The sequence below is a fragment of the Pistacia vera genome, unplaced genomic scaffold (genome assembly GCF_008641045.1).
Source record: "Pistacia vera cultivar Batoury unplaced genomic scaffold, PisVer_v2 Contig218, whole genome shotgun sequence".
Lineage (NCBI taxonomy): Eukaryota > Viridiplantae > Streptophyta > Magnoliopsida > Sapindales > Anacardiaceae > Pistacia > Pistacia vera.
Window position 1 is genome coordinate 149,927 of NW_022196022.1, and position 27,947 is coordinate 177,873.

At 35.7% G+C, this 27,947-nt stretch overlaps 4 protein-coding genes across 11 annotated transcripts; all 4 read left to right on the top strand.

Annotated features, from left to right (window-relative positions):
• The first annotated feature begins 246 nt into the window (after positions 1–246).
• On the top strand, positions 247–5,447 carry LOC116130275 (potassium transporter 1). Of its 2 annotated transcripts, XM_031416031.1 has the most exons (9): positions 247–351; positions 1,163–1,406; positions 1,977–2,222; positions 2,924–2,974; positions 3,071–3,331; positions 3,415–3,467; positions 3,570–3,684; positions 3,770–4,024; positions 4,125–5,447. In XM_031416031.1, the coding sequence occupies exons 1-9, from the start codon at positions 307–309 to the stop codon at positions 5,126–5,128; spliced, it is 2,274 nt and encodes a 757-aa protein (XP_031271891.1). In that variant the 5' UTR covers positions 247–306; the 3' UTR covers positions 5,129–5,447. The 2 variants fall into 2 exon arrangements, with proteins under 2 accessions (XP_031271891.1, XP_031271892.1); XM_031416032.1 differs by lacking the exon at positions 247–351 and having other exon boundaries at positions 1,319–1,406; positions 1,922–2,222.
• A 1,919-nt stretch (positions 5,448–7,366) lies between these two features.
• On the top strand, positions 7,367–9,483 carry LOC116130267 (protein CHUP1, chloroplastic). 3 transcript variants are annotated; one of them, XM_031416021.1, is made up of 5 exons: positions 7,369–8,238; positions 8,334–8,650; positions 8,743–8,854; positions 9,000–9,134; positions 9,222–9,373. In XM_031416021.1, exons 1-5 carry the CDS (start codon positions 7,606–7,608, stop codon positions 9,243–9,245), a joined length of 1,221 nt encoding a protein of 406 aa, XP_031271881.1. In that variant the 5' UTR covers positions 7,369–7,605; the 3' UTR covers positions 9,246–9,373. The 3 variants fall into 3 exon arrangements, 2 of the variants coding, with proteins under 2 accessions (XP_031271881.1, XP_031271880.1); XM_031416020.1 differs by having other exon boundaries at positions 7,372–8,238; positions 9,215–9,483; XR_004128025.1 differs by lacking the exon at positions 9,222–9,373 and having other exon boundaries at positions 7,367–8,238; positions 8,334–8,658; positions 9,000–9,122.
• Positions 9,484–10,846: 1,363 nt separating this feature from the next.
• On the top strand, positions 10,847–24,137 carry LOC116130159 (6-phosphofructo-2-kinase/fructose-2,6-bisphosphatase). Of its 3 annotated transcripts, none has more exons than XM_031415910.1 (23): positions 10,847–11,238; positions 11,341–11,404; positions 11,942–12,237; positions 12,651–12,857; positions 13,261–13,470; positions 13,580–13,675; positions 13,916–14,014; positions 14,125–14,154; positions 18,411–18,464; positions 19,091–19,144; positions 19,241–19,318; positions 19,877–19,968; positions 20,082–20,139; positions 20,241–20,315; positions 20,830–20,877; positions 21,336–21,433; positions 22,028–22,103; positions 22,623–22,685; positions 22,806–22,891; positions 23,069–23,137; positions 23,227–23,290; positions 23,372–23,437; positions 23,859–24,137. In XM_031415910.1, the coding sequence occupies exons 1-23, from the start codon at positions 11,044–11,046 to the stop codon at positions 23,934–23,936; spliced, it is 2,256 nt and encodes a 751-aa protein (XP_031271770.1). In that variant the 5' UTR covers positions 10,847–11,043; the 3' UTR covers positions 23,937–24,137. The 3 variants fall into 3 exon arrangements, with proteins under 3 accessions (XP_031271770.1, XP_031271768.1, XP_031271771.1); XM_031415908.1 differs by having other exon boundaries at positions 10,848–11,238; positions 22,806–22,897; XM_031415911.1 differs by lacking the exons at positions 10,847–11,238; positions 11,341–11,404; positions 11,942–12,237; ... (3 more) ...; positions 13,916–14,014; positions 14,125–14,154 and adding exons at positions 14,414–14,786; positions 14,889–14,952; positions 15,490–15,785; ... (3 more) ...; positions 17,463–17,561; positions 17,672–17,701 and having other exon boundaries at positions 22,806–22,897.
• On the top strand, positions 24,131–27,946 carry LOC116130160 (RING-H2 finger protein ATL63). Of its 3 annotated transcripts, XR_004128012.1 has the most exons (3): positions 24,131–24,234; positions 25,504–26,482; positions 27,851–27,946. XR_004128012.1 is itself a non-coding variant. In XM_031415912.1 (2 exons), the coding sequence occupies exons 1-2, from the start codon at positions 24,147–24,149 to the stop codon at positions 26,358–26,360; spliced, it is 945 nt and encodes a 314-aa protein (XP_031271772.1). In that variant the 5' UTR covers positions 24,131–24,146; the 3' UTR covers positions 26,361–26,522. The 3 variants fall into 3 exon arrangements, 2 of the variants coding, with proteins under 2 accessions (XP_031271772.1, XP_031271773.1); XM_031415912.1 differs by lacking the exon at positions 27,851–27,946 and having other exon boundaries at positions 25,504–26,522; XM_031415913.1 differs by lacking the exon at positions 27,851–27,946 and having other exon boundaries at positions 25,543–26,522.
• The last annotated feature ends 1 nt before the right edge of the window (position 27,947 follows it).

The following is a 27,947-nucleotide window of genomic DNA, read 5'->3' on the forward strand; positions in this document are numbered from 1 at the left end:
TTATAAAATTATGTTCAGTTTTCAAGGCTGAGCTATAAAATAGCTGAAAAATTGAAGAGAGATAAAGAGCATTAAATGCAAGCTTGCAGCTTTGTTGGACGCAAACAACACTTGCCTCTTCACTGCTTGCTGGTTGCTGCTACTTACTTCCTACATTCTCTAAATTCTCTCTCTTTATATTCTCATTCACAGCTTCTCTTCTCTTTCCTTCAAAAGACTCTCTCTCTCTCTCTCTCTCACACACACACACACACACACACACAACACAAGCCCCGAGGTGGGAAAAAGAAAAACAGGAGGAAGGCCATGAAACCATCACAAGAATTTTTAGAACAGGGAATACCTCAACAGGTAGTCTTGCATGGCCTGTGAATCTTGCTGGACATTACATTATTTACTTTGTTAGTTTTGAATCTTTATGTGGTCGGAGTCATTATGCTGCTGTTATTGTTGTCTCTTGTCTGCCTGTGTTGTGTGGAGTTGTGATTTTGTGGCTTGTAAATTATTGTACTTCTTTGTAAGTTTCCATTTGGACAAGGGACTTTGAGTTCAATGCTTCTCTGTAAGAACCATGCGTATGCAATGTGATTAAAACTTCAAGGGAGCCTTTCTTTTAAGATTCTCTGTGCTTTCTGGGTGGATATTGTTCCGTTCGGTTCACAATTATGGTATAAAGTGATTTTTATAGAAGGACTCATTGTAAGGTTTTACTTTCACAAGATTTTAATCCCATGGGTTTGAAAGTTTCATAGTTCATTTTACTTCTGTTATTAGTTGGAATCTCTGAAGATACATTGTGAGTGTTTTTGTTAAAAAAAGATAAAAATCTTTTTTCATTAAGTTGAACTCATAAATCATCATTTGAGGTGAAAAAAAAATGCATATCCTGTCTTCCTTGAGGCAGTTTATGCGTTCTATCGTAGTAGAGATCAGTGGTTCTGACATTAAGAAAGTTGAACATTCTTAATGGTGCTGTGTCCTATGATTTTCTTCTGGTTTCCATTGTTTGTATATAGAAATTGTGGATTCAGTTGAACAACCATAAATAGAACATGAACCCCAAAGATAGTGTCTGTACTCAAAATTGTGGAACTGTTTATTACATGGAGCTAACTATGTTAATTATGATAAATATATTTGATAAATTTGATGTCCTGATCAGAACCTGAAGAGGGCATCCTGTACAACTGTGATTACATTAGCTTATCAAAGCCTGGGAGTAGTCTATGGTGACCTCGGTACTTCTCCTCTCTATGTTTACAAAACCGCTTTCTCAGGGAAGTTGAGCCTTCATGAAAATGATGAGGAAATATATGGGGTGCTATCCTTCATCTTCTGGACATTCACGCTCATTGCACTCTTCAAATACATTTTCATTGTGATGTCAGCTGATGACAATGGTGAAGGTAAGACTTTGTATTTCCATTAAAGAACTTATTCATTACTTAATTAACATCATTGAGCTTGTGGATTAGAAGAATTACACCTGGCCCATTAAGCTTAAAACCACCTTTTAAACCCCCCCACCAGGTCGTTTCCAAAATTTGATGATAACTTGTGGAGAAGGGAATTGAAAAAAAAAAAATTTTCTATCAGTACTTTTGTGGACAAGTTTTGGCTTCCAATCAAACTAAAACATCTATTGAGAGAATGTTCATTCTTTTGCAAATAAAACCAATACTGAAGAGTCTCTTATCCTCATTTCTTTCTTCTTACAACTACATGGGCATATTGCAATCAAAATGAAACACGAGTTAAGCTAAGGTATCCTGACACTGTGTAGCCAAAAGATATAGGCTGCTGGTTTTGCTTCACCATAACTTTGTGGTGGACTTTTTCCTTATAACTTATAAACATAGCCCTCCCTTGGAAAAACTGTACTAATTCCAAGAAGTAATAATTTGGAGCTCCATGACTGCAGATTGGACAAGGAAGAAAGACAGCTTATCGATGTCAACTTTTCACTTATGGTGCAGGTGGTACCTTTGCAATATATTCCCTTCTGTGCCGACATGCAAGGCTAAGCATTCTACCAAATCAACAAGCCACAGATGAGAAGTTATCTGCCTATGGAACAGATGGACCAGCAGACACATGGCAGAGTTCTGCTTTGAAGACATTATTTAAAAAGCATCCAAGACCTCGTAATGTTCTGTTGATCTTTGTTCTCCTAGGAACCTGTATGGCAATTGGTGATGGAGTACTCACCCCTTCAATATCAGGTAGCTGCCTATAGTGTTGGCCTCTGTTCTCTTTTGTTTATATCCTGAGTTCTATATGCTCATTACCTTAAGGTTTTAGCTAATTTAGCTAATTCAACCTTACTAATGTTAACTCTGTAAATCATGTGATTACTATGGACTCGCATAATCTTATACTGCGTCCATGAGTTGAGCAGAAAAATGACCTAGTCAAAGATTGTATTGGAACTGGGGTTATTTATTTGCATTATTGTTATGCCCATAAGCTTATCTTCTTGGTCTAGACTTAGAGTAAAAAATTGTTAACTTTTCAATATAAGAGATGACACAAGGAAGCTGGATAGCAGTTCTTGGTGGTGCTTGAACAATGAAAACTAGAAGTTCCAATAAGAAGCTCCTTTCCTCATAGATTATTCTGCATTCTGAAAGGAATCTGATTCTATCAGTTATATGTCCACAAACCCTTTTGTGTATAACAAATGTATATCCAATGTGCATGCGTTAGTGACTAGTTTTTGCCTATTTATCCCTTGTGTGTGTGCCAGTGACTAGTCTTGTCTATTTTAACTTTTGAATTGAATGGATTCTGTTCTAGAAAAGGAGCTTTTTTGAACTAAAATTCTTTTTGCCAGTCTGTCAATTCTATCTCTTTCCATCTTTGATCTGATTGAGTTTTTATAAGTATGATTTGGAAAAAATAGCTGATATATTTCTCCTTTCAGTTCTTTCTGCAGTTTCAGGTGTTCAACTTAAGATCAAAGAACTCCATGAGAGTAAGAGCCACTTCATTGATTGCGAGCTTAATATTTGTAACCCATCAAAAACCAACACCATCTGTTAAAACTTATATTTAATTTCTTTTCTGGCAGATTATGTTGTTCTAATCTCATGTGTCATATTAGTGGGGCTTTTCTCAATTCAGCACCATGGAACACACAGAGTTGCTTTCATGTTTGCTCCAATTGTCACAACATGGCTTCTATGCATTGGCAGCATTGGGGTATATAACATATTTAAGTGGAATCCACATATAATTAATGCTCTTTCTCCGGTTTACATGTTGAAGTTCTTTAGAAGTACAGGCATACCTGGCTGGGTGTCATTAGGAGGAGTGGTTCTTTCAATCACTGGTACCTCTTTCTGACTTACAATGCAGTTTATTTGTTTAACTTGCTGCATATTGAAACTACTGTTGTTTAAAATACTGTCTCAGGTGTTGAGACCATGTTTGCTGATTTGGGGCATTTCACTTCTCTCTCAATAAAGGTACTTCTGTCAGGCACTAATGCCATTGTGTATAAGAAATGAATAGGCCAAAATTTTCTTATGTCTATCTTGGAATTGTAACATCTGGTATTCGTTTCTCAGGTGGCCTTTACATGTCTAGTGTATCCCTCTCTAATTCTTGCTTACATGGGTGAGGCTGCTTTTCTTTCTAAGCACCATGAAGATATTCAGAGAAGCTTCTACAAGGCCATACCAGGCAAGATCATATTGGAGTTTTAAGTAAATATTATTTTTTTAGTTTTTTTTTTTTTCTTTAACTGATGTCATTTTGTTTCATGCAGAACCTGTATTCTGGCCAGTGTTCATTGTGGCCACTTTTGCAGCCATAGTTGGAAGTCAAGCTGTAATATCGGCTACATTTTCCATTGTAAGCCAGTGCTGTGCACTAAACTGCTTTCCGGCCGTGAAAATTGTCCATACATCCAGTAAAATATATGGGCAGATATACATTCCTGAGGTCAATTGGATTTTAATGTGCCTTTGTTTGGCCGTGACAATTGGATTGAGAGATACTAACATGATGGGTCATGCATATGGTACATATTTAAGCTATCTGTTACAGTACAGTTTTAATATATTCTTAAGCCATTCATTGATGCTTACAAATAATCTTTGGTTGTTTTTCTGGGTTTGTAGGGTTGGCAGTGACTACTGTTATGTTTGTGACAACTTGTTTGATGGCTCTGGTGATGATAATTGTGTGGAAGCGAAGGCTAATTTATGTGGTTGCATTCTTGGTGTTTTTTGGATCGGTGGAACTGCTCTACATTTCAGCATGTGTTTACAAGGTTCCAGAAGGGGGTTGGATACCACTTGTTCTGTCGTTGATTTTTATGGCAATAATGTATATATGGAACTATGGGACTATGAAAAAACATGATTTTGATGTGGAGAACAAGGTTTCAATGAATAGGATAGTGGCTTTGGGGCCTAGCCTTGGCATGGTCCGTGTCCCTGGAATTGGACTTGTTTACTCTAATCTAGTGACTGGAGTTCCTGCTATATTTGGACACTTTGTGACTAACTTGCCTGCATTCCATCAGGTTCTAGTTTTTGTCTGTGTCAAATCTGTTCAAGTTCCCCATGTCAATGAAAATGAACGGTTGCTCATTAGTAGGATGGGCCTAAAGGAGTATAGCATGTTCCGATGCATCGTGAGGTATGGTTACAAGGATCTGCAACAGGAGAACTATGATTTTGAGAACCGATTGGTGTCTGAAATATTACAATTTGTAGAAACAGAAGAAGAAAGTGCTCCCAGACCAACTACAGAAGAATGTGTTGGAGACTCAGATATTGAAGTTTTGCATGCTTCAGGACACTCTCGCAAAAAGTCAAATCATAAAGAGAACACAGAGCGATCTTCACATGATTTCCGAGTGACTGAATCAGGTATTGAGCATCCAGATAACTTTCTACTTAAAGATGAATCTCTCCAGATACTGAAAGCCAAAGAATCTGGTGTTGCTTATATCGTTGGTCATTCTTATGCAAAGGCGAAGAAATCATCTTCCATTCTCAAGAAATTTACTATCAATGTTGTATTTGCTTTTCTGAGCAAGAATTGTAGAGAACCTGAGGTGGTCCTGAATGTGCCCCACACTTCTTTGCTAGAAGTCGGCATGATTTACTATGTCTAACTTTCACAAAAAAGCATGCACATTACTGAACAGACGGAGCTGCACAATAAAGGAGCAAAATCTGGTCTTACCAGCAACATAGATGTTTATTAAGTAGTATAGAGTTAGGATGACATTAGGATAATAATATTAGAGAGCCCTTCAATAGGCATAGTTTTCGACTGCTAATCTTCAAGTTTGTATCTTCAGTGAAAGTTGATTATCTGATTTTATCATGTAGCTATAAAGCAGAACTAACAATTCCTGAAAATTTTATGTTCTAAAATTTCAAAGTTCTGCCTCATTTGTGACACAGGATACAAACTGAAAGTGATTCCAAGTTGGCTTCCTTCTCTTGAGGCTTTTACAGAAAGAAAAAGACATCAACAATCAACCTAACCTTGTTTTCCCAGTTGTCTTCCATTGCATTACATGTGTCATTCAACTGGGTTCTGAACCTATTTTTTAATCAAAGAAAACCAACCCACTTAGATCTTGCTCCATATCTTTAATCTTGATAGTTTTTTGAAATGGGAATCTATAATTTACATGGAAAACTGTTTTTTATTTATTTATTTATTTATTATGCAAAAAGGGGCTTGGAGGTTACTCATAAAGACAAAAGATAAAGCTGAGCAACACATTTGAATCATACCTTCCTTAATATATCCATTTGTTACACTGACAAAGAATGTGGATTTGAATTATCAATTATACAAGCTGTTGTGCAAACAAACTGCAACTACCTGGATAATTTTGGTAGGCCATATATTGAGGGAATTCTAGGGAGTATGGACGGCTCAAATGAAGAACGATTCCGTGTGTCCTGGGGCATATATATTACAGATAAAATGAACCCAACCTTTCAATTTCATCATAAAAAACAGGTCCCAACTCTACATTTATTTGGCATACCATCTGTTTATTTATGTTTTGAGTCATCAAGAGGTTAAAAATCTATCAAAAAGTATGTGACCCCTTCTTCCCTTGCCGGCAGGGAATTCAATTTAAGAGCCTAAAGATGGCCATTAAATGGTCCTTCTGGAAAGTAAAGCTAACTTGAAGAGCTTTGAAGTAGACTCATAACAAATAGTACAATGCCAGCGACTGCTCCAATTTAGAACACTTAGATTCTACCCTTGGGAATAAAGTAAGAAGAAATATTAACGAAAGGATTTTAGTCCACCTAGTGACTGCAGATCAAGTTAGGTCAAGAAGTAATCCATTTGCAGAGATGTAACACTGTACACTGTTATATTTTATTAAGCCAATACTGATTAAAAAATAATCTCCAAAGCCAAAAATGAAGAAAAAAGTGATCTATGAGAATAAATAAACTTTCTTTTGATGAAAGTAGAAGTACATAAATATAAAGTAAAAATAGTAGAACTTAGATCTTGTTCTGTTCTGGTAGCTAGCCTGTAATTATCAAAGCTTTTTTCTCTTTTACTTTAATTTTGCAGTGTCAGCATCCTTCACCGCCCTTTCATTAACCTCCTTTTTTCCTTTTCACATTGCTTCACAAGCAAAGAATAACAAATGCAATCTACTAACTAAAACTCCATAACAGGCTACAGGGAGCTAACACCTCCATCTGAAATAATGAAAACCAAATTGACCCAATCGTGAATGGTGCCACCTTCCCTCTCCGGGGCTAACACTTGGACAATAAAGATTGGAAACAGAAGCTCAAAACACAAGCTGTTGGTATTCATCAATCACTCATTTCAGCTTCTATTTCTGCACATGCCTCTCTACACTTTTGTGTAAAACATGTGAAAAAGAAAAAAAGAAAATAAAAAATTGCCTGACCTGAATTATCTAGCTACATGGAAACAAACTTATAATTGAATAGAAGAATAAGAGTTAACCATCACTGGGTGGCCCAACATTCAACTAAGACTCTTAGCTGTATTACTCAATAAGTTTTGAGTTTGATTCATCTGGACTGCTAATAGGGGTGACCACTGAGAAGGTTTACCTAGTGCTAACTTTATAGTTCCAAAGGATTAGTTAAGGTGCGTACAAACTAACCTGTATGCCCCAGTCACCCAAAAAAAAAAAAAATAATAAATAAATAATAATAGTCATAAGGTAAATTTGACCAAGAACAATATGGTGCACCTAACATTTCTGATTATTAGGGACAACTGGACAACTACAACACTCTATCAAATTCTTCTGTGGCAGAAAACAAAAAGAAATCTTTGGTCTATACATTACTAATTTTAAGAATATCCAACAGAAGAAAGCTAAAATTGTGAGAAACATCCTTGTCTATAATACAGTATCCTGCATGCTTACCAGCATATTAAGGGGAATTATATTAATTCTCAAAAAAAAATATCACTCTTCAGGTTTTGGTTAACATTCCTTACTTCAAAAGTAAGAGCATATTTAAAGGAGGAAAGATCAAGCTAGCTATTCAATGTGACTCTAATCAAATCTCCTGCTTTAATTCATTCTTCTAGTGAAAGAAAAATAGAAGAGGGATTAAAATGCCACCAGGAGATGATGAATCACAGATTTCAAGCCTCAAGAAGCAACTTGAAGCCTCTTTTGCTAGGAGTTCTTCACTGGAGAAAGAAAATCATGAGCTCAGACAAGAAGTAGCCCGTCTTAAAGCACAGATAAACTCTCTGAAAGCACACGACAATGAGAGGAAATCGTTGCTCTGGAAGAAGTTGCAGAATTCCATGGACGGTTCGAATACAGATCATGCATCTCAATACAAGCAATACAATCTTGATGATGAAACAACTTTCTGTCCAAAGCCGAATTTTCAAGAATTACAAGGTGGGAAAGATAGATCAATGAATGTACCAAAACCGCCGCCAAGGCCTACACCTGCTGCTATTTCCCATTCACTGAAGCAAGTCAATCAAAATCAAATTAAAGTGCCATCAATGCCAATGCCAGCACCAGCACCACCACCGCCTCCATTGCCATCTAAACTGTTAAGTGGGGCTAAATCAGTGCGGCGTGTGCCAGAAATTGTGGAGTTGTATCGTTCACTTACAAAGAAAGATGCCCAGATGGACAACAGAACCAATGCTTCAGCAACTCCTGTAATGGCTTTCAATAAGAACATGATTGGAGAGATTGAGAACCGCTCAAGCTATCTTTCAGCTGTAAGTGTAACAGTATCTTATCTTTTCATTGAGTTTTTCTCTTTTGTTTTGCAAATATGATTACCTTCTTTGACAATACGCACATTGATACACAGATAAAATCTGATGTCAAAAAACAAAAGGAGTTCATAAATTTCTTGATCAAAGAGGTGGAATCAGCCAGTTTTTCAGAGATATCAGATGTGGAGACATTTGTTAAATGGCTAGATGGGGAGCTATCATCCTTGGTTGATGAAAGGGCAGTGTTAAAGCACTTCCCACAGTGGCCAGAGCGAAAAGCAGATGCTTTAAGAGAAGCTGCTTTCAATTACAGGGACTTGAAGAACCTTGAAACTGAGGTTTCATCATTCGAGGACAACCGCAAAGAGTCTTTGACTCAGGCAACAAGAAGGATGCAAGCATTGCAAGACAGGCGAGCATGTATAAGCTGAATTACTGTAACTTAGTGATGAAATTTGATAGTATAAATTAATATTATTGCATGAATAAACATGGAACTTGCAGGTTGGAGCAAAGTGTTAACAACACAGAAAGAATGAGAGAAAGCAGCAGTAAAAGATACCGGGATTTTCAGATCCCATGGGAATGGATGTTTGATACAGGACTCATTGGCCAGGTAGGTAACACATAGCTTACAAACTAAATTTACTATAAAGCAATTCATCAAAATTTCAACTGATAAAAATGTCTTACCAATAATGTGAAACTTTCTATGGCTACTCAAATTTGTTTGTAAATTAAGAAATGTTGACTGTAAGCAGATGAAACTAAGTTCACTGAGGCTTGCAAAGGAATATATGAAGAGAATAAGCAAGGAGCTGAAGTCCATTAACGAATATTCGCAAGAACAGAGTCTGATGCTTCAAGGAGTTCGATTTGCCTACAAAATACACCAGGTAAACTCAAACCAAACTCCCTACATTGTTAAAATCTTTTCGTTTTCATGATCTCTTTTACCAACAATCAGAATGTTCAGTTTGCAGGTGGGTTTGACACAGAGACCATAAATGCATTTGAAGAGCTGAAGAAAGTTGGTATGCGTAGTCATCATCATCATCATCATAATAATAATAATAATGTATAATTAGGTAACTAAACAGCCAGTTATGTATTATATTGCAAATTAAGGCACTGGACTGGCAAGAGAATGTACTTTACGTTTAGCTTAACAAAACCGTTTGATTTTAGCAGACACAATTATGAGGGATTTTCAGTTTCAATTACAAGCTATAACGATTAATACCCACGACCACAAAGAATTTATGTACAAGATTAAGTGCTTGAAAACGATCATCAAGCGATTAAATTAACATAGCGTGAATGCATGAACCCAACTCGATCAAATTTATTCTCCCAGAAAACGAACGACTTGACGTTTATGTTTCTACATAATAAACGACATGTATATTCAGCGTCGACGGCACGAACGCCTTGCCATTGGTTATATAATGACGACTTGTCGGTTTGTATTGTCAAAGAAATTAATCCTCTAAGAAGGTATTTTAGGTAAAAAAGAAAAAAAAAAATTTTTGTTTTGGTGACCAGGATGTTCGAGTAACCTAAGGTTTTATCATTCGGGTCTATTGGACACTTTACAGGGTCAAGTAACTAATCCCTGAGATCTATTGGGTCTCGGTAGGTGGTAGTCATTTGGTGAAACTCGAAGACAAAATTTTTGGATAACTCAAGGTCTTACCATCTGGGTTCATTGGACATCCTATAGGGTCAAGTAACTAATCTTCATGATCTATTGGATTTTTGGTAGATGGTGATCACTTAGTGAGACTCGAACACAAGATCTCTAAGTAATCTAAAGTCTTGCCATCTAAGTGATTAAAAAAAAAATTATTTCAATAGACCCTGGTGATTTGTCAAGATACATGTAAACATAACGGAACACTCTAGTTACTTAAAATATAAAATAAAAAATAAATAAATAAAAAAAACTTTTTTCCTTTTAATCTTAAGGAGGTATGTGTTACATGCAATGCTAAATCAATATTAAAAAGTTTTTTTTTTTTTATTGAATTTTGAAATTACAGTTCAAATTTCTTAAACACAAAAATAAAAGATAGAAAAATTTGGATAAAGATTAAGCATGTTAAATTGTAATTAACTAATTAATTTATTGGTATATTTTTAGTATCAGAAATAATCTTTAATGTGACAGTTCGTATTTGGTTATTTCGCAAATAAAAATATGAGACCCAACTCACAAATGGAGATACGAGACTCATAATAAACAAGCGAGATTCATTCATAAGTTAACCAATTTTGAATTGCCGTCTTCAAGATTATGATCAGAGCTTGTGAGATTGGATTGTAGGATAACGTTATTCTTTGGCACCTCGTATGACCTTATTTTTATATAAAAATAACGTAATGCGTGGCAGATAATGACTGGTTGCCACGTGAGTAACCGTTGACTATCCACCACATTCAATCGCCCTTGGAGTTGGCGATAATATCCAAGCAAACCAAAAACGAACGTCTTTACACGTGAGCAAAATTCCAGCTCAGCAACGCTCGAGGACAAAGCACCAACCCGACCCGGCCCAATGCCCGTTTACGTGAAAAACAAAACACGCAAAACGCAGACAAAAACATCGTCCTCGTTTCCTCTCCATCTCTCAATCTCTCTCGTTTATCCAAAACGGCACAAAATAAATATAAAGAACTGAATATGCTCTCAATTTTATCGCTCCTGTGCTTAATTTTAAGGCTAAGGTTGAAATCGACAGGAAACTGTCAAAATTTCGCTGCTAAAATTTAATTCTATTGCATTAATTGAGAACGAATTTGAGAATGGGAACGGGAGCGTCGAAGAGTACAGAGGACGGTGGCACCCACGGTGGCGAAGCGAGAGAGGAGAGCCTTGACCAAGCTGGTGGTCAACTCTATGTATCGTTAAAGATGGAGAATTATAAGCTTAAAGGCGAGCTTATTCCTCACGTTTATGGCTCTGTCCCTCTCGTTGGCTCTTGGGACGCTTCTAAAGCTGTATATTCACTTCACTTTTTCTAATTGTTTTATTTATACTGTTTTATTGATTTTATTTTATTTGTTTAATAAATTTTATTTTTGTTTTAATAATTTGAATAGCTTCCAATGGAGCGTGAATCTGCGTCAATGTGGGAACTCAGCTTTGTTGTTCCTTCTAATCATGGTAAGAATGAGGAATGCTATTTGTTTTATTTATTTTTATTTTATTTCTTTGTGCTGGTATCTTTTGTTTGGTTCCTCAAAAAGCTGGCAGAAAGATAGACAATATAAAATGTAAAGGCATTTTTCAGTCTAACATTTTGGAAGTATTTTAACTTCTTTTTGAAAACCTGTTTTATTTCCAGTTTTACTTTTAATGGTTATAGTAGTACTTTTTATATGCTTTTTACAACTAAACTTAGTTGAGTGGACATGTTGATTTTCAAGATTTCAAACAATGGAAAATATAGAGTTTAGAAACTCAGTGAAAATACTTTAACATATAAATTATGAAAGAGTTTAAATTCTTACTTTATATAGACATGTACCACTTTCTATAACTAGAGCCAAAGTCACAACCCAAATTGAGTTAACGTATGGCGCAAGTAAAATGTGCATGGTAGGATTTGGAGATTTAGGTATATAATGGTGCAAGTAAAACGTGCATTGTTTTAGATTTCAGGTCTCTCTTTTTCTTTTACATGTCTTGTGTTGGATACAGAAACTTTGGATTTCAAGTTCCTTTTGAGGCCAACGTGCGGCAATGGGCCTTGCATAGTTGAAGAGGGTCCAAACAGAGTTCTCACTGGTGGTACCTTACAAGGGGATGCGAGGTTGGCGTTTTTTAGGTTAGATAGTGAAGAACTTCTTGAGAGTCGAGTGTTCATTAAAGCAGATAGGGTTTCACCCTTTGATCTAGCGGCTAGTTGGAGAGCTTACCAGGAGAACCTGCAGCCTTCAACTGTGCGTGGAATTCCTGATGTCAGTATTAATTCAGTGCGGCAAGTGGGTCCTGAGGTATGATTAACTAACAGTGTTTCATTTTGTTGGTTTATTGATTGAGTAGACTCAAAACATAATTTTCAAAACCAGCTAAGAGTTGTGTAACAGTAGCACATCAGATGAGCCAAAACACTCTAACTCCTATTGTTCCAAAAGAAGTTTTAAGTTGTCTGTTGAGGCTCCTAATCACTGTTATACCTTGGAAGCTGTTTTCTATGATATCTAAAACTAGCCTGAAAAAGTTATGTAATGTTCACCGTTTTTAAAGTGTCTAAACGGTGTAGATAACAGTAAATTAACTGTCTTTCTAGTTGATTTCATTTTTCTATTAGTTTCAAACATTTGTTTTCATGTATGTATAGTTTAGTATCATGTTCGAGTGGATGGTTATGTGGTATTGACTACAAAAATGTGTGTTCCCTATGCAGAGTGGCTCTTCAGCTAGTTTGGAGCTTGATCTTGAACATTATCTTGTCCCAGCTCCAACTACTTCTGCCAACTCAGGTCAGATTTATGCAGCCAACAATACAGAGACTCCAAGGTCATTGCGCTATGCTGGTGTTTTCTCTAATGCTGAGGGCTCAGGCAGTGTTTCACATAGTGGTATTTCTGCTGATCGACCTGCAACTATAAAGGTTTATCCTGGCAACTGATCTTGTGAATTTATAGACATCTATAGGTTTGCATCTCTGCTTTTTTTTTTTTTTTTTTTTTTTTGCGGTATGTCTTGAAGAATATAATGCAGCCCATGTCACTGCAAAAATGTTAACATGGGCCTTCGATTTTATTGCTGGTACAACTTTCTATAGTTTGCAGTCTGTCCAATCTTTATAAGGTGAACTTTAATTTTACAACTATAAGCATGTCTAGGTCAAACTCACTGGTTGGTTGGGTTGAAATAGATATTGATTCTCAAGTTCTTGAATGGGACACTTTTTATTGTTACTAACTGTTTTTCTGCTTTGCTGGCAGATATCTTCAAAATTTTCCTTCTTCTGTTCTTACTCTGATACTCTATATCTAATGATTTTTACACAGGAGATGGAGGTCGTTGTTCCCGACCCATCAAAGGTGTATTCTGGTTCTGGGATGAGTGAATCAAAGTCAGTGGGTACATTTTCTCCTTTGCAAAAACAAGATAGTTACAGGGGACTCTTTGTGGATAGGGGTGTTGGATCTCCTAGGCTAGTCAAATCAGCTAGTGCAAGTACTTTCACTATGGACCTCAAATTGGATAATGAAACCAACGTTTGTACTACTGGACATATCTCCTTTTAGTGAATATTATGCAAGTTATATTATATGCTGTTTCTGGCGGTCATTTGACGTTTTTATTTTTCTTTCTGTTAATTGTTAGAATTCAATGCCAGCAGCTGCTGGAGCTGTTGCAGCTGCAGCTATAGCTGACCAGATGCTTGGGCCAAAGGAGGATCGACATTTGGCAATTGTCCTGGTATTTTTCCTTAATGAGTAATGAGTCAGTTTGTAATCATTTAAAGCCATCCTTTTTGCACTTTTCCTCAATTTAGTCTTTAACATAGTGTGATAAATTCAAATACAGAAGGTCCCATTTTTAGATGGCCTGAAAGTTGGATTTTGGAAATAAATACCTATATTATTAATTACCTCAACAAAGTTAAACCATGTGTACTGTCAAAAACAGGTTTTTCTTAACAAGTTGTTTGTTCATCAGGTTGGTTTGCCTGCTCGAGGCAAGACTTTTACTGCTGCTAAACTTACAAGATATCTTCGCTGGTTGGGGCATGATACCAAACACTTCAATGTTGGGAAGGTTATATCTATTACAACCACAATTTTGCTCATGCTTCCATCTTTACTCAATGGGGAGAAAATATGTATAGAGAAATTAACTTGACCCTTTCTTTCATTTGGTTGTAACAGTATCGACGCCTTAAGCACGGAACTAATCAGGTACAACTAAGTCGCTCATGGTTTGAATTTTATCAAATATTGTCAAATGCTTAGGCAACAGAATATTGTTATAATTTAAGTGTGATTTTACATGTGTGATGAAATTGACCTAGTGACCTTCAGCGTGGTTTATTGATATTACTAATACTATAAAACGCTCGAGGACAAAGCACCAACCCGACCCGGCCCAATGCCCGTTTACGTGAAAAACAAAACACGCAAAACGCAGACAAAAACATCGTCCTCGTTTCCTCTCGATCTCTCAATCTCTCTCGTTTATCCAAAACGGCACAAAATAAATATAAAGAACTGAATATGCTCTCAATTTTATCGCTCCTGTGCTTAATTTTAAGGCTAAGGTTGAAATCGACAGGAAACCGTCAAAATTTTGCTGCTAAAATTTAATTCTATTGCATTAATTGAGAACGAATTTGAGAATGGGAACGGGAGCGTCGAAGAGTACAGAGGACGGTGGCTCCCACGGTGGCGAAGCGAGAGAGGAGAGCCTTGACCAAGCTGGTGGTCAACTCTATGTATCGTTAAAGATGGAGAATTATAAGCTTAAAGGCGAGCTTATTCCTCACGTTTATGGCTCTGTCCCTCTCGTTGGCTCTTGGGACGCTTCTAAAGCTGTATATTCACTTCACTTTTTCTAATTGTTTTATTTATACTGTTTTATTGATTTTGTTTTATTTGTTTAATAAATTTTATTTTTGTTTTAATAATTTGAATAGCTTCCAATGGAGCGTGAATCTGCGTCAATGTGGGAACTCAGCTTTGTTGTTCCTCCTAATCATGGTAAGAATGAGGAATGCTATTTGTTTTATTTCTTTTTATTTTATTTCTTTGTGCTGGTATCTTTTGTTTGGTTCCTCAAAAAGCTGACAGAAAGATAGTCAATATAAAATGTAAAGGCATTTTTTAGTCTAACATTTTGGAAGTATTTTAACTTCTTTTTGAAAGCCTGTTTTATTTCCAGTTTTACTTTTAATGGTTATAGTAGTACTTTTTAGATGCTTTTTACAACTAAACTTAGTTGAGTGGACATGTTGATTTTCAAGATTTCAAACAATGGAAAATATAGAGTTTAGAAACTCAGTGAAAATACTTTAACATATAAATTATGAAAGAGTTTAAATTCTTACTTTATATAGACATGTACCACTTTCTATAACTAGAGCCAAAGTCACAACCCAAATTGAGTTAACGTATGGCGCAAGTAAAATGTGCATGGTAGGATTTGGAGATTTAGGTATATAATGGTGCAAGTAAAACGTGCATTGTTTTAGATTTCAGGTCTCTCTTTTTCTTTTACATGTCTTGTGTTGGATACAGAAACTTTGGATTTCAAGTTCCTTTTGAGGCCAACGTGCGGCAATGGGCCTTGCATAGTTGAAGAGGGTCCAAACAGAGTTCTCACTGGTGGTACCTTACAAGGGGATGCGAGGTTGGCGTTTTTTAGGTTAGATAGTGAAGAACTTCTTGAGAGTCGAGTGTTCATTAAAGCAGATAGGGTTTCACCCTTTGATCTAGCGGCTAGTTGGAGAGCTTACCAGGAGAACCTGCAGCCTTCAACTGTGCGTGGAATTCCTGATGTTAGTATTAATTCAGTGCGGCAAGTGGGTCCTGAGGTATGATTAACTAACAGTGTTTCATTTTGTTGGTTTATTGATTGAGTAGACTCAAACATAATTTTCAAAACCAGCTAAGAGTTGGGTAACAGTAGCACATCAGATGAGGCAAAACACTCTAACTCATATTGTTCCAAAAGAAGTTTTAAGTTGTCTGTTGAGGCTGTTAATCACTGTTGTACCTTGGAAGCTGTTTTCTATGATATCTAAAACCAGCCTGAAAAAGTTATGTAATGTTCACCGTTTTAAAAGTGTCTAAACGGTGTAGATAACAGTAAATTAACTGTCTTTCTAGTTGATTTCATTTTTCTATTAATTTCAAACATTTGTTTTCATGTATGTATAGTTTAGTATCATGTTCGAGTGGATGGTTATGTGATATTGACTACAAAAATGTGTGTTCCCTACGCAGAGTGGCTCTTCAGCTAGTTTGGAGCTTGATCTTGAACATTATCTTGTCCCAGCTCCAACTACTTCTGCCAACTCAGGTCAGATTTATGCAGCCAACAATACAGAGACTCCAAGGTCATTGCGCTATGCTGGTGTTTTCTCTAATGCTGAGGGCTCAGGCAGTGTTTCACATAGTGGTATTTCTGCTGATCGACCTGCAACTATAAAGGTTTATCCTGGCAACTGATCTTGTGAATTTATAGACATCTATAGGTTTGCATCTCTGCTTTTTTTTTTTTTTTTTTTTTTTTGCGGTATGTCTTGAAGAATATAATGCAGCCCATGTCACTGCAAAAATGTTAACATGGGCCTTCGATTTTATTGCTGGTACAACTTTCTATAGTTTGCAGTCTGTCCAATCTTTATAAGGTGAACTTTAATTTTACAACTATAAGCATGTCTAGGTCAAACTCACTGGTTGGTTGGGTTGAAATAGATATTGATTCTCAAGTTCTTGAATGGGACACTTTTTATTGTTACTAACTGTTTTTCTGCTTTGCTGGCAGATATCTTCAAAATTTTCCTTCTTCTGTTCTTACTCTGATACTCTATATCTAATGATTTTTACACAGGAGATGGAGGTCGTTGTTCCCGACCCATCAAAGGTGTATTCTGGTTCTGGGATGAGTGAATCAAAGTCAGTGGGTACATTTTCTCCTTTGCAAAAACAAGATAGTTACAGGGGACTCTTTGTGGATAGGGGTGTTGGATCTCCTAGGCTAGTCAAATCAGCTAGTGCAAGTACTTTCACTATGGACCTCAAATTGGATAATGAAACCAACGTTTGTACTACTGGACATATCTCCTTTTAGTGAATATTATGCAAGTTATATTATATGCTGTTTCTGGCGGTCATTTGACGTTTTTATTTTTCTTTCTGTTAATTGTTAGAATTCAATGCCAGCAGCTGCTGGAGCTGTTGCAGCTGCAGCTATAGCTGACCAGATGCTTGGGCCAAAGGAGGATCGACATTTGGCAATTGTCCTGGTATTTTTCCTTAATGAGTAATGAGTCAGTTTGTAATCATTTAAAGCCATCCTTTTTGCACTTTTCCTCAATTTAGTCTTTAACATAGTGTGATAAATTCAAATACAGAAGGTCCCATTTTTAGATGGCCTGAAAGTTGGATTTTGGAAATAAATACCTATATTATTAATTACCTCAACAAAGTTAAACCATGTGTACTGTCAAAAACAGGTTTTTCTTAACAAGTTGTTTGTTCATCAGGTTGGTTTGCCTGCTCGAGGCAAGACTTTTACTGCTGCTAAACTTACAAGATATCTTCGCTGGTTGGGGCATGATACCAAACACTTCAATGTTGGGAAGGTTATATCTATTACAACCACAATTTTGCTCATGCTTCCATCTTTACTCAATGGGGAGAAAATATATATAGAGAAATTAACTTGACCCTTTCTTTCATTTGGTTGTAACAGTATCGACGCCTTAAGCAAGGAACTAATCAGGTACAACTAAGTTGCTTATGGTTTGAATTTTATCAAATATTGTCAAATGCTTAGGCAACAGAATATTGTTATAATTTAAGTGTGATTTTACATGTGTGATGAAATTGACCTAGTGACCTTCAGCGTGGTTTATTGATATTACTAATACTATAAACAAAGTTGATAACACTGTCCAGGTTTATTTCAATCTTCCTCTCTCACTCCCTCTCTCTGACGAGTACATGCACACATCCTTTAGATGTAAAAGGAACATGTAGCCTCCTATATATGCTGCAAACCATGTTTCTGTGGTACTTTTGATCTTTTACCATTGTGTGCGTTTGGTGACTTTAGAAAACATATCACTTGATTGCCAGAAATTGAAGAAATTTCTGTAGGCAGAGATGTAAATTGAAACACTTTGAAATCTTTGCCAAATGGTTAATGTTTGTTTCAGAGATCTCCACATAGTATGAAAATTTAGAGAATTTTCCCTTTGGTGTACATATTCAGAATTATTCTTTCAATAATAACAGATAGGATGTCTTTCCCGTGGAACCAACTACTCTGTAAATTCTTGCTAGTCAGAATAGGGATTTGATGTTGGTAGGTCTAGGACTTTTATGGGTTAAATGATGTAATGCTAAACATTAATCATTTATGCTATTGCATTTGACTGATGTCTTTTTATCGTAGATGATATTATGTATGACACATTTGTTTGATGCAGTCTGCTGACTTTTTTCGAGCTGACAATCCTGAAGGCATGGAAGCACGTAATGAGGTGAATATCCACAGAGGATTCTTTGTCATATTATAACAGGCTTTGTTTATATATTTAGTGCATAGTCAGATTCATATATACTGTTATTGTTATTTGCAAAATATTAATCATTGACATAAGTTTTGTGAATGATTAAACTGGATATTTTAGTTTTTTATAGTTCTTAAAGTTTGCTTTTCCCATGAGATTTAGCAATGAAAACTCATTGAATTCTAAAGGTAATTATATATGTACTTGTGCATTTTAATTGTATTGAATACTTTTATGCTTTAGTCCCTTTTTGGAATAATCACTATTATGGTTCTTTTAAGTGTTAAGAAATTATTGCTTTAACTTTTGACCCTCAAATACAATATCCCACTGTAATTCTTCTGAAAAAGAAAAATAGAAAAGCACAATAGCAATGCTCTGAAGAAATAATAAAGAGATCAATTGCATGTTATATTATGTTAAGTACGATAATAATTGCTTATAGCTATTAGATATTGGACGATAACCCCTCAATGTCTCACTTTGCCTTATAAATGCTGTTACGACTGAATTTCATTTTCTAGGGTAATTGGTAAATGCATATACCATATTAACCTTCTTCTTTGTACATAGTTTAATATATCGCATGCTGCTAGGTAGCAGCCCTGGCAATGGAGGATATGATATCCTGGATGCAAGAAGGTGGCCAGGTAAGTTGTCTTTATATTTGTTTTTTAAGTGTTAGTTTTTTCCCCCTCCCTTCCCATTCCTATCAAATTTTTCTTCCATTTCTTATGTGATTGTAGGTTGGAATATTTGATGCTACTAACAGTATGAGGGAGCGAAGGAATATGCTGATGAAAATGGCAGAAGGAAAATGCAAGGTACCATGTTATATGCAGACAATTAAGAATTCCCAAACAGGAAAATAATATGCTCGCTAAGTGAAGTATTAGACCTGCAGCTTATGCAGGACAAGGGATCCATTACTTGTTAAATTTTGTAGTAGAATCTTTGTATTAGCCATTATGTTCACATCAAATACCTTAGCTATGTTCACATCAAAAGCGTTACAGAGAGAAAAAGGAAAGCCTTAAAATGGCCAGGTTCATACTGCAATGTTTTAGTAGAAAAGATAGAAGTTACTGTGTCAGGATTCAAACAAAGTGAAGCTTCATTTATTTTTTCAAACTTTTTCGCTGATGAAGTTGTGATTTCAAGTATCATTTTCTGATAGAGGTTTTGTGTATCTTTGATCCTTCTGTTAGTTGCTATTTTTAGTGATTTGGAATAATTTTCAAGGAATCTAAGAGTTGGTGTATGTCCCCATGAGAGACCTTAATTAAGAATATAACCAAAATTTGACTGGTAGTAAGGTATTGACTGTCAATATGATATATTTCGTTCAACCTTCTCATAAATCTTTTTCGTTCTCATTGCAGATTATATTTTTGGAAACAATTTGCAATGATCGAGACATTATTTTAAGAAACATACGTCTGAAAATTCAACAAAGCCCTGACTATGCTGAACAGTATGGATACTCTCTGGAACCTTTGCTGTTTTATTTGGATTAAACAATGTATATTCATTACCTAATAATGGTATTTGTGTATATATTGCTTCGAAATTGGTGTTATTCTACAGGCCAGATTTTGAAGCTGGACTACAAGACTTCAAAAATCGATTAGCTAATTATGAAAAGGTAAAGTTCTGACATATACTTCTAATAATTGGTCTTGGTAAAATCGTTTCTTTGTGAATATTTACAACATTTAAGATGTATGCATATGTTTCTTTTATTAGGTTTATGAGCCAGTAGAAGAAGGCTCTTATATAAAAATGATTGATATGGTCAGTGGACATGGTGGACAACTACAAGTAAGTTTTACATTGTATATTACCTTTCGGCTATAAGGAATTTATAGATGTTCTAATAAGTTTGGTGTATATTCTAGTCCTTGTGAAATGTTGTTTTTCAATCGAAAATTGATATAAAAGGCCCAACTGAGTATATATTATATTTCATATTAGTAGCTCTGTATTGTTTCATGAAATCTGTGTTTGGACATTGTAGTATGTTTAATAAACAACTTGTTAATGGTGGTAAAGAAATACTTTTCTTGTGGACTTAGGTAGTTGTAGAGTTGTAGCATTCAGTTCTTCTTTCTTGGAAAATGGCCCATACTGTACCTCTCCTTTTCACAACCAACCCAACCCGTGCCCCCCCCCCCCCCCCCCCCCCCCCCCCCCCCCCCCCCCCTTCTTTTTCAAAATATAGTTTGTTAGATGAACATGCATCTCTTTGTACTTTTTATTGTAGTTTTTATCTAATTTGTCCATATTGTAGTACCTGAATTGATATTTATTACAAGGAACTGATAGTTTGCTTCAGGTCAACAATATCAGCGGCTATCTTCCAGGACGAATCGTCTTTTTCTTGGTAGGTTGGTCAATTAAAAATGTTGTCAGGTTGAACTTTAGCTTATATTGTATATTCTCTAGATCCCACTGTAATGTGAAATATTGTGAGTTTTTATCCTTTTCTATTTGTTTTTAGGAAACATAGCCAAATAAAAGTATATTCAGTTGTCTATCATTTTATACTTTAGATGTAAAGCATTTGATTTGAGAATATAAATAGCTTTACTGGAGTGTGAAACGCTGAAAGCTTTTTATCTTAGCTTTAGTGATATATATAGTTTGGAGAAGGATTGACTTAAAAGTACATGATATTATGACATCAATCTTTTATTAGATTATCTTTAGTAACACTGTGAGGTAAAGGAGGAATCCTCAACAGACATGGATCATATGTCCATGGTTCTTGCATACATCTATACTTGAATATCCATAATATATATCAACATTAATGTCTATACTTTTTCACATCTTTTGCAGGTGAATACACATCTTACACCCCGTCCAATATTGCTTACTAGGCATGGAGAGAGTCGGGATAATGTTAGAGGTAGAATTGGGGGTGACAATGTATTGAGGTATATTTTCTACAGATTGTTCAAATTTGACATGTTTGGTGAAGATTTTATTAAATTTAGAAGGATATGAGTGATTCTCATCTTTCTACTCTGGAAATGAATTATTTGCATGGTTAAAAAATTGCATCATCTCTTTATCTGCAATGATGCAATGATGGGTTTTTGCATGTTCTGTTGTTTAATTACAAATGTTCACTTTGGCATTTTCCAACTGTGCCATCCCAATTTCCTTTGATCAGGCACCTTGTAGGTCCAAAACCCTACTGAAATGATAATTTCTGAAGCCCTACTTGTGGCGTTTGGTGGATGTTTGTTTATCATTTAGTGACAGGCATCTTGCAATGAAAATAAAAACGAAGTGAATTGCATCAGCTTGCTTCTGATTCTAATGTGGATGCATCCAACTCTCTGTCAATTATCATAGAGAGTTACACTGTTGTTGAGTTGCAGTCTTATTTAGTTTTAGAAAAGGAAACTAGCAGCTTGTGTAGAAGTCAGAAATCTCCTAATGGTTTCTTTTGGTATGAATTATATAGTTGGTTGAATGACTATGCATTTTTTACTTACAGAGGTTATTGTAACTTGTTATGACAGTGACAAAGGAGAAATTTATGCAAAGAAACTTGCTAACTTCATCGAGAAGCGATTGAAATCTGAAAGGGCTGCTTCTGTAAGTTTAGGGAATATAAAAGATTAATTTTGTATGTGGAGTTCTATTTTGTATTATTACTTAAAACCAAAGAAAAAAAAAATGCTGTATGGTGATCCTTCACAATTAACATGAAAGACATTTATAGAATCTTGTTATATCATTTTGCTGGCAAACAAAACTATACTTGCTCTAGAACTGTCTTTTAGAATCTTATGCTTAAGTTTCAGATATGTTTGAAAGTGGCGACTGTTAATTTTTCTTTTCCCTAATTAAGGATTTCCATACTGTTAAATAGTGAGGTTGTAGATTGGCTTTGTGAAGAATTTGGGCACTGGGTTCCAATAACTGAAAATATCTGGGCCATGTCTGTACAATAGTATATTGTTTTACTTTTCAAGACTTGAAATATTTTTTATGACTAACTTTAATTATAATGTTTCTTGGAATATCTGAACAGTCTTGTTTATCAATAAAATGCCTAGTGTCATAATGACAAATGAGTTAATTTTCTTTCCCCTCTATATTGCTGTGGTCTAGATATGGACTAGCACACTGCAGAGGACAATTTTGACAGCAAGTCCAATTGTTGGATTTCCCAAGGTTAGTGTGAATCTGTGAAAACGTCATTTCAACTTGGGTGGGTAATATATGTACCTAAAGCTAGACATTACTTTATAATCAAATATGGGGGTTCTAACTAATCTTAAGATCTTTTTGTAGATACAATGGCGTGCACTTGATGAGATAAATGCTGGAGTTTGTGATGGAATGACATATGAAGAGATAAGGAAGAACATGCCTGAGGAGTATGAGTTAGTTCTTTTTCTTCTTTTCTGGTTGATAAGATTGAATTCATCCTCTTTTTTTATTATGGCTGAAGTCAGACTTCATTCAGTGAGCTTGGTTGTTTATGAGTTGTGATCAATTAAAATTACGTGTCCAGAAGTTTCACATTTGTTTCCATGTTTCTTCTGTAAATACAGCGCTCGTAAGAAGGACAAACTGAGGTACCGGTATCCACGTGGAGAATCTTATCTCGATGTTATCCAGAGGTTTGCGGTTTGTTTGTTATTTTTCTAGGATTTTGAATATTTTGTCTGCTACCTTGTTCAGAAGAAATTAACTTCCCGCATTTATCCAGGCTTGAACCTGTAATCATTGAGCTTGAACGACAAAGGGCACCAGTTGTGGTGATATCTCATCAGGTTATACATAAGTTTATTTAGCTCATGTTATTTTCAATATATGAGATATTTATAATCTCAATTTTTTCTTTAATGTTGCAGGCAGTATTAAGAGCATTATATGCTTATTTTGCTGATAGGCCTCTCAAAGAAATTCCCCACATCGAGGTAATCTATGCACAATTTAAAATGGTACTTCTTTGTATATTTTCTTTTAACTGCATGCAACCTTGAATGTGGCTTGCATGTACTTGGATTGGGATAAAACAGCATTGCTCCCCATCTGGGTAAATTTACAATGTTGTGGTAATGTTTGATACACACATGCAATACTGATTTGATTTTTTTTACTGCTGCTACAAAACTCTTCTTTTCCAGTGGATGTACAATGGTTGCATGTATATTAAGACTTAGTATTGTTTAAGGTTTTAAATTGTTTAGTACGCAAAGTTCAATGGATGTTTCTCTCTTAAAGATTAGAAACACCAAAACACTAGGATGGAACAGTTGTATTAGGATTTTGGCTTGTGCATTTTTGCCTAATTCTGTAAGAGTTTTGTACTAACAGAAGCATTTTTCCTATTTTCAGATGCCGCTTCATACTATAATCGAGATACAGATGGGAGTTACCGGTGTCCAAGAGAAACGATACAAACTCATGGACTGAACCAAACCAAGTATGACACGCTTTAACGAAAACACTCAAGTTTGTAATTTAATAACTGAATTCCGAGGGAATTTTCCATTCGTTTAATCACAATTCATCAGGAAAATGTAACCTGTCTAGAAATGCGATACTATTTAATGAATTTAAGTTCTTGGGCAAACAAAACCCAAGTGCTCTTCATAAATCCCACTCTTCCTTGCTGTAGATTCAATGTTTATTCTAATTTCCGAAAGCTGTGCGGGGAATTGGGAACTTTTCAGAGGAAGAAGATTGTTTGGCCTGCAGCTACAAACGTTAGGTAGGGGTGTGAACGAATTTATTTTTTAAGTCTAAAATGGTCGTACCCTGAGAGTAATCAGTAATTAAAAAAAGTGCCTAAAGTCTCACAGGTATTGTACACATTGGTGTGGTCAGTGGCAGTAGTAGGTCACGAGGCTACCGGTTGTAAAGTTTATGATTAATTACTGAAAACATGCAGCCAAAAAAGATGCAAATAGGAGTTGAATTGGGAGCAAGCTAAGCAAAAGACTAGGCGTGGTCCTGGTCTTAAGCAAAATGCAGTGGACTGATGGATGATGAGTCAAAAAAGAACCTTTGTCTTGTTAGATTCACATGTGGCCCCTGAACTGAACCCACCCCATTCAAATTGACTCCTCACCTATTTCAGACCCTACTACACAGTACACACCCTACCCTTTTTATACAAAACAAAATCAAATCTCAAATGGGTTTCATAAATTACAAGGGTTCATATCATAAGATTTGTATAAAGAGATGTTATTATATCAAAGAAGAAAGACACAAAAAGAAGTGAAAGTAAGTAAATGGGAATTATCTCTGGGTGACCGAACGGTTCAATAGAGACTTTTGGGTATATTATTCAAGAGATCTTAAATTCAACTCGTTTTTTGGGTGTTAATAGGAGTAACAACTGGAGCTCTTATTTAGTCGATATATGCATAAGCTCACTTAAATATTAATTGAGGTATGCATAAGTTAGCTTAAACACCTTTAGTCATTAAAGAAAAAAAAAAAAAAAAGGTCACTGAAAAATATAAAAGTATTTAGAAAGATGAGATGAAAGACGTATGTAGTTCAGTCTTGGGATCCCTAAACAATGTCACATGAATCCAGTATCCCCATCCCTGACTGCCGTCGCCTTCACGAGACCTTCATTATATTCAACCTTTTTTTCCAATCCCATGCACAAAAACAACTCTTCTTATTAGTTCCTTGGATTATGGGATTCTCTATTGACTTCAACAACTACAACAAAATTAAAACACTTGTTAATTAAATCCTAATTCTACACTCAAACTCTTAATTAACTCCCACAATCAATCCCCATAATTCAATCCATCTTTTCAATGCCTTTTACTTTGTCTTCACGTTTTGGTTTGGTATCTTATTCTCCTATGTTCTAATGAATATATCAAATTATAAAAATAGTTTTTAAAAAGAAAAATCCAACCAATACTTCACATATATTTATATCACATTCACTTCACTTTGTTGTCACTGCAAAGTACAACACTGTCTAAACCAATCTTCCCCTTCCAATTAACAGCAGCAATGGCGAGTTCTAATTCTGACTCATTAAACGCAGTGAGCCGCTTGGTGGAGAGCATTTCCTCTTACGACAGCAACGTTATGCTTGCAGCTGTGGTTTCTTTACTTCTTGTTATCCTCTTTGTGTTGCTTCTTCACATCTACGCCAAGTGGTTCTTAGCACAAGCTCGTCAAAGAAGAAGAAACTCCATCTCTGTTTCTCAAGTCCTACGCCCCGCTCATCGTTTTCATCATTTCCATACATTCACATTTGATACTACTACTACTACTACTACTACTGCAACTCTATATTCGTCTCCTTCAAAGGGTCTTGAACCTTCCTCGATTGCTTCGATTCCGCTGTTTGTTTACACCTCAAATGAATCTAAGCAAGGGTTGGAATGTGTTATTTGTTTAAGTGGGTTTGAAGATAATGATGTTGGTAGGAGTTTACCCAAGTGTAGCCATTGTTTTCATGTTGAATGTATTGATATGTGGCTGCATTCTCACTCCAGTTGTCCCATTTGTAGAGCTCCAGTTGTTGGTGACAAGAATGCTGCTATTTCCAGCACTGTTAATGAAGTAGAGAACGATGTGAGTAATAATTCTATGGAGAATGTAGGTGGGGATTTGTTGGAGATTGTGGTTGAAGCAGAGTCAAGATTGGAGAGACTGAGTAATGTATCAGAATCGAACTGTGAGATAAGTGATGATCAGGATGTTATGAGAATGAATGTTGAGGTAACATCACCATCAACATCTTCTTCTTCTTCTTCTTCATTGGGGTGCTCTTTGAAAAGAATGTTGAGTAGAAATCGATCTGAATGCAAAGTGTTTCCTTCATCCAAAGATCGTGTCAATGAATTAGATGCATAGCATTTTGACAGAGAGAGAGAGACTCAGCTATCTTTTTGTCAGTGTTTACTGTAACTAGATCGATTGTATAGATTTCTTTAAACTTGTTAGTATCATCTTTCTCATAGTTCCCATTGGGCCAGGTTATAACTTCAACTGTCTGATCAAATTTTTTCTTCTTCTTTTTCATGCATTTTCTTATCTTTCACTATATTATAGATGAGAATTTCAATCTTAATTGGATATAACAAAATACCGATTCAACTTCATCACGTTTGAAGCCCGGTATGGCTGCCATTTGCCAATATAGGGTGACTTGACCCCAGTAATGCTGACTATAAAATACCATAATGTTTTCTTATAACAAGAAGACTAGATTACGTTTTCTACAGCTAATATAAAATGAAGAAAAGTTCATTCAATTCTACGTCAAAAAAAGAAAAAAAGAAACTGTATTATAATGGTTGATGATGAGGATGAAGAAGGGAAGTCTGAAAGTCTGAGTCTAAAACTTGGTGACGGGGTTCGTATGGTGATGAGATCAGGGAAATCTCTTGGTACAGTCTTCCATGTTTTGTGGTCAATGTTTTGTTGCAATTTTCGTCGTGTTCAATTAATTATTATGTGAAGCAGAACGGTCAAAGAAAGAAGGGCTACCGCGGTGGATGTGCTTTAATATATATATTAATTACCTTCATTCAATGTCCCACTCCTCTCTGCCCCATTTGCTTCTTCTTATTAGACCAAATTTTGATTCTTCAATATGAATCCAAGACTAAAACAAATGCGTACTACTTTTTTTGAAAATTAGTCCCTCTAAAATTGATAAACAATTTGAAGAAGTAAAATCTGAATAATCATTAAATAATTTCCAAAAACGAATAATATAAACATATATGGTCATGAGGCCTAATCTTAAAAGGCTCCCAATAAATAAGAAAATAAAATCAAAATTAATAAAAAAAAAAAATCAAAAATGCGTAGAAAACTTAAACGATTATGAAACATGTCGAAACAGTAGATTTTGGGTCCGAAAATAACCCCCAAACTAGGTTGTTTGGTTGCCATGTCGTTGGACTCGAAACAAGCTTTTTGTTGATATTTTATGAGCCTCAAAGTTATGGCTGTTTTAAGTTAATTTGTCTGTTTTTGAGCTTCTGACGCTCGTCTCTTTTGAGGAATTAATCTGTTATACGATTTACGAATGCATACTACTTTGTTTGAATTAAATGGGAAGTAATTGCATCAATGTTTCAAGATTCTTTTTGGCCTTCATTTAAGCCAAATTAAATAATAGAAAACCATTAATTAATTGACAGAGTTGTAGATGACTTGAAGAGAAGCTCTACAAAGAGGGCAGCCTGAATGGAGGGTGAGCCAATTGTCAAGACAATCACTATGATAAGCATGTTGACATTCTGGAAAAATCTTTATTTTCAAAAACACCAAGACATATTATAGAGAGCACTCTGATAATTCCAACCTAACCCTATTATTGGTTGTGATCCAAGGATGGCAAGCTATTGATGATACTCGGCTCCACCCCAATTGGCGACGATGATCTTCTGGCGCCACCACCTAGCGCTCGCGCCGGTGAAAAGATTATAG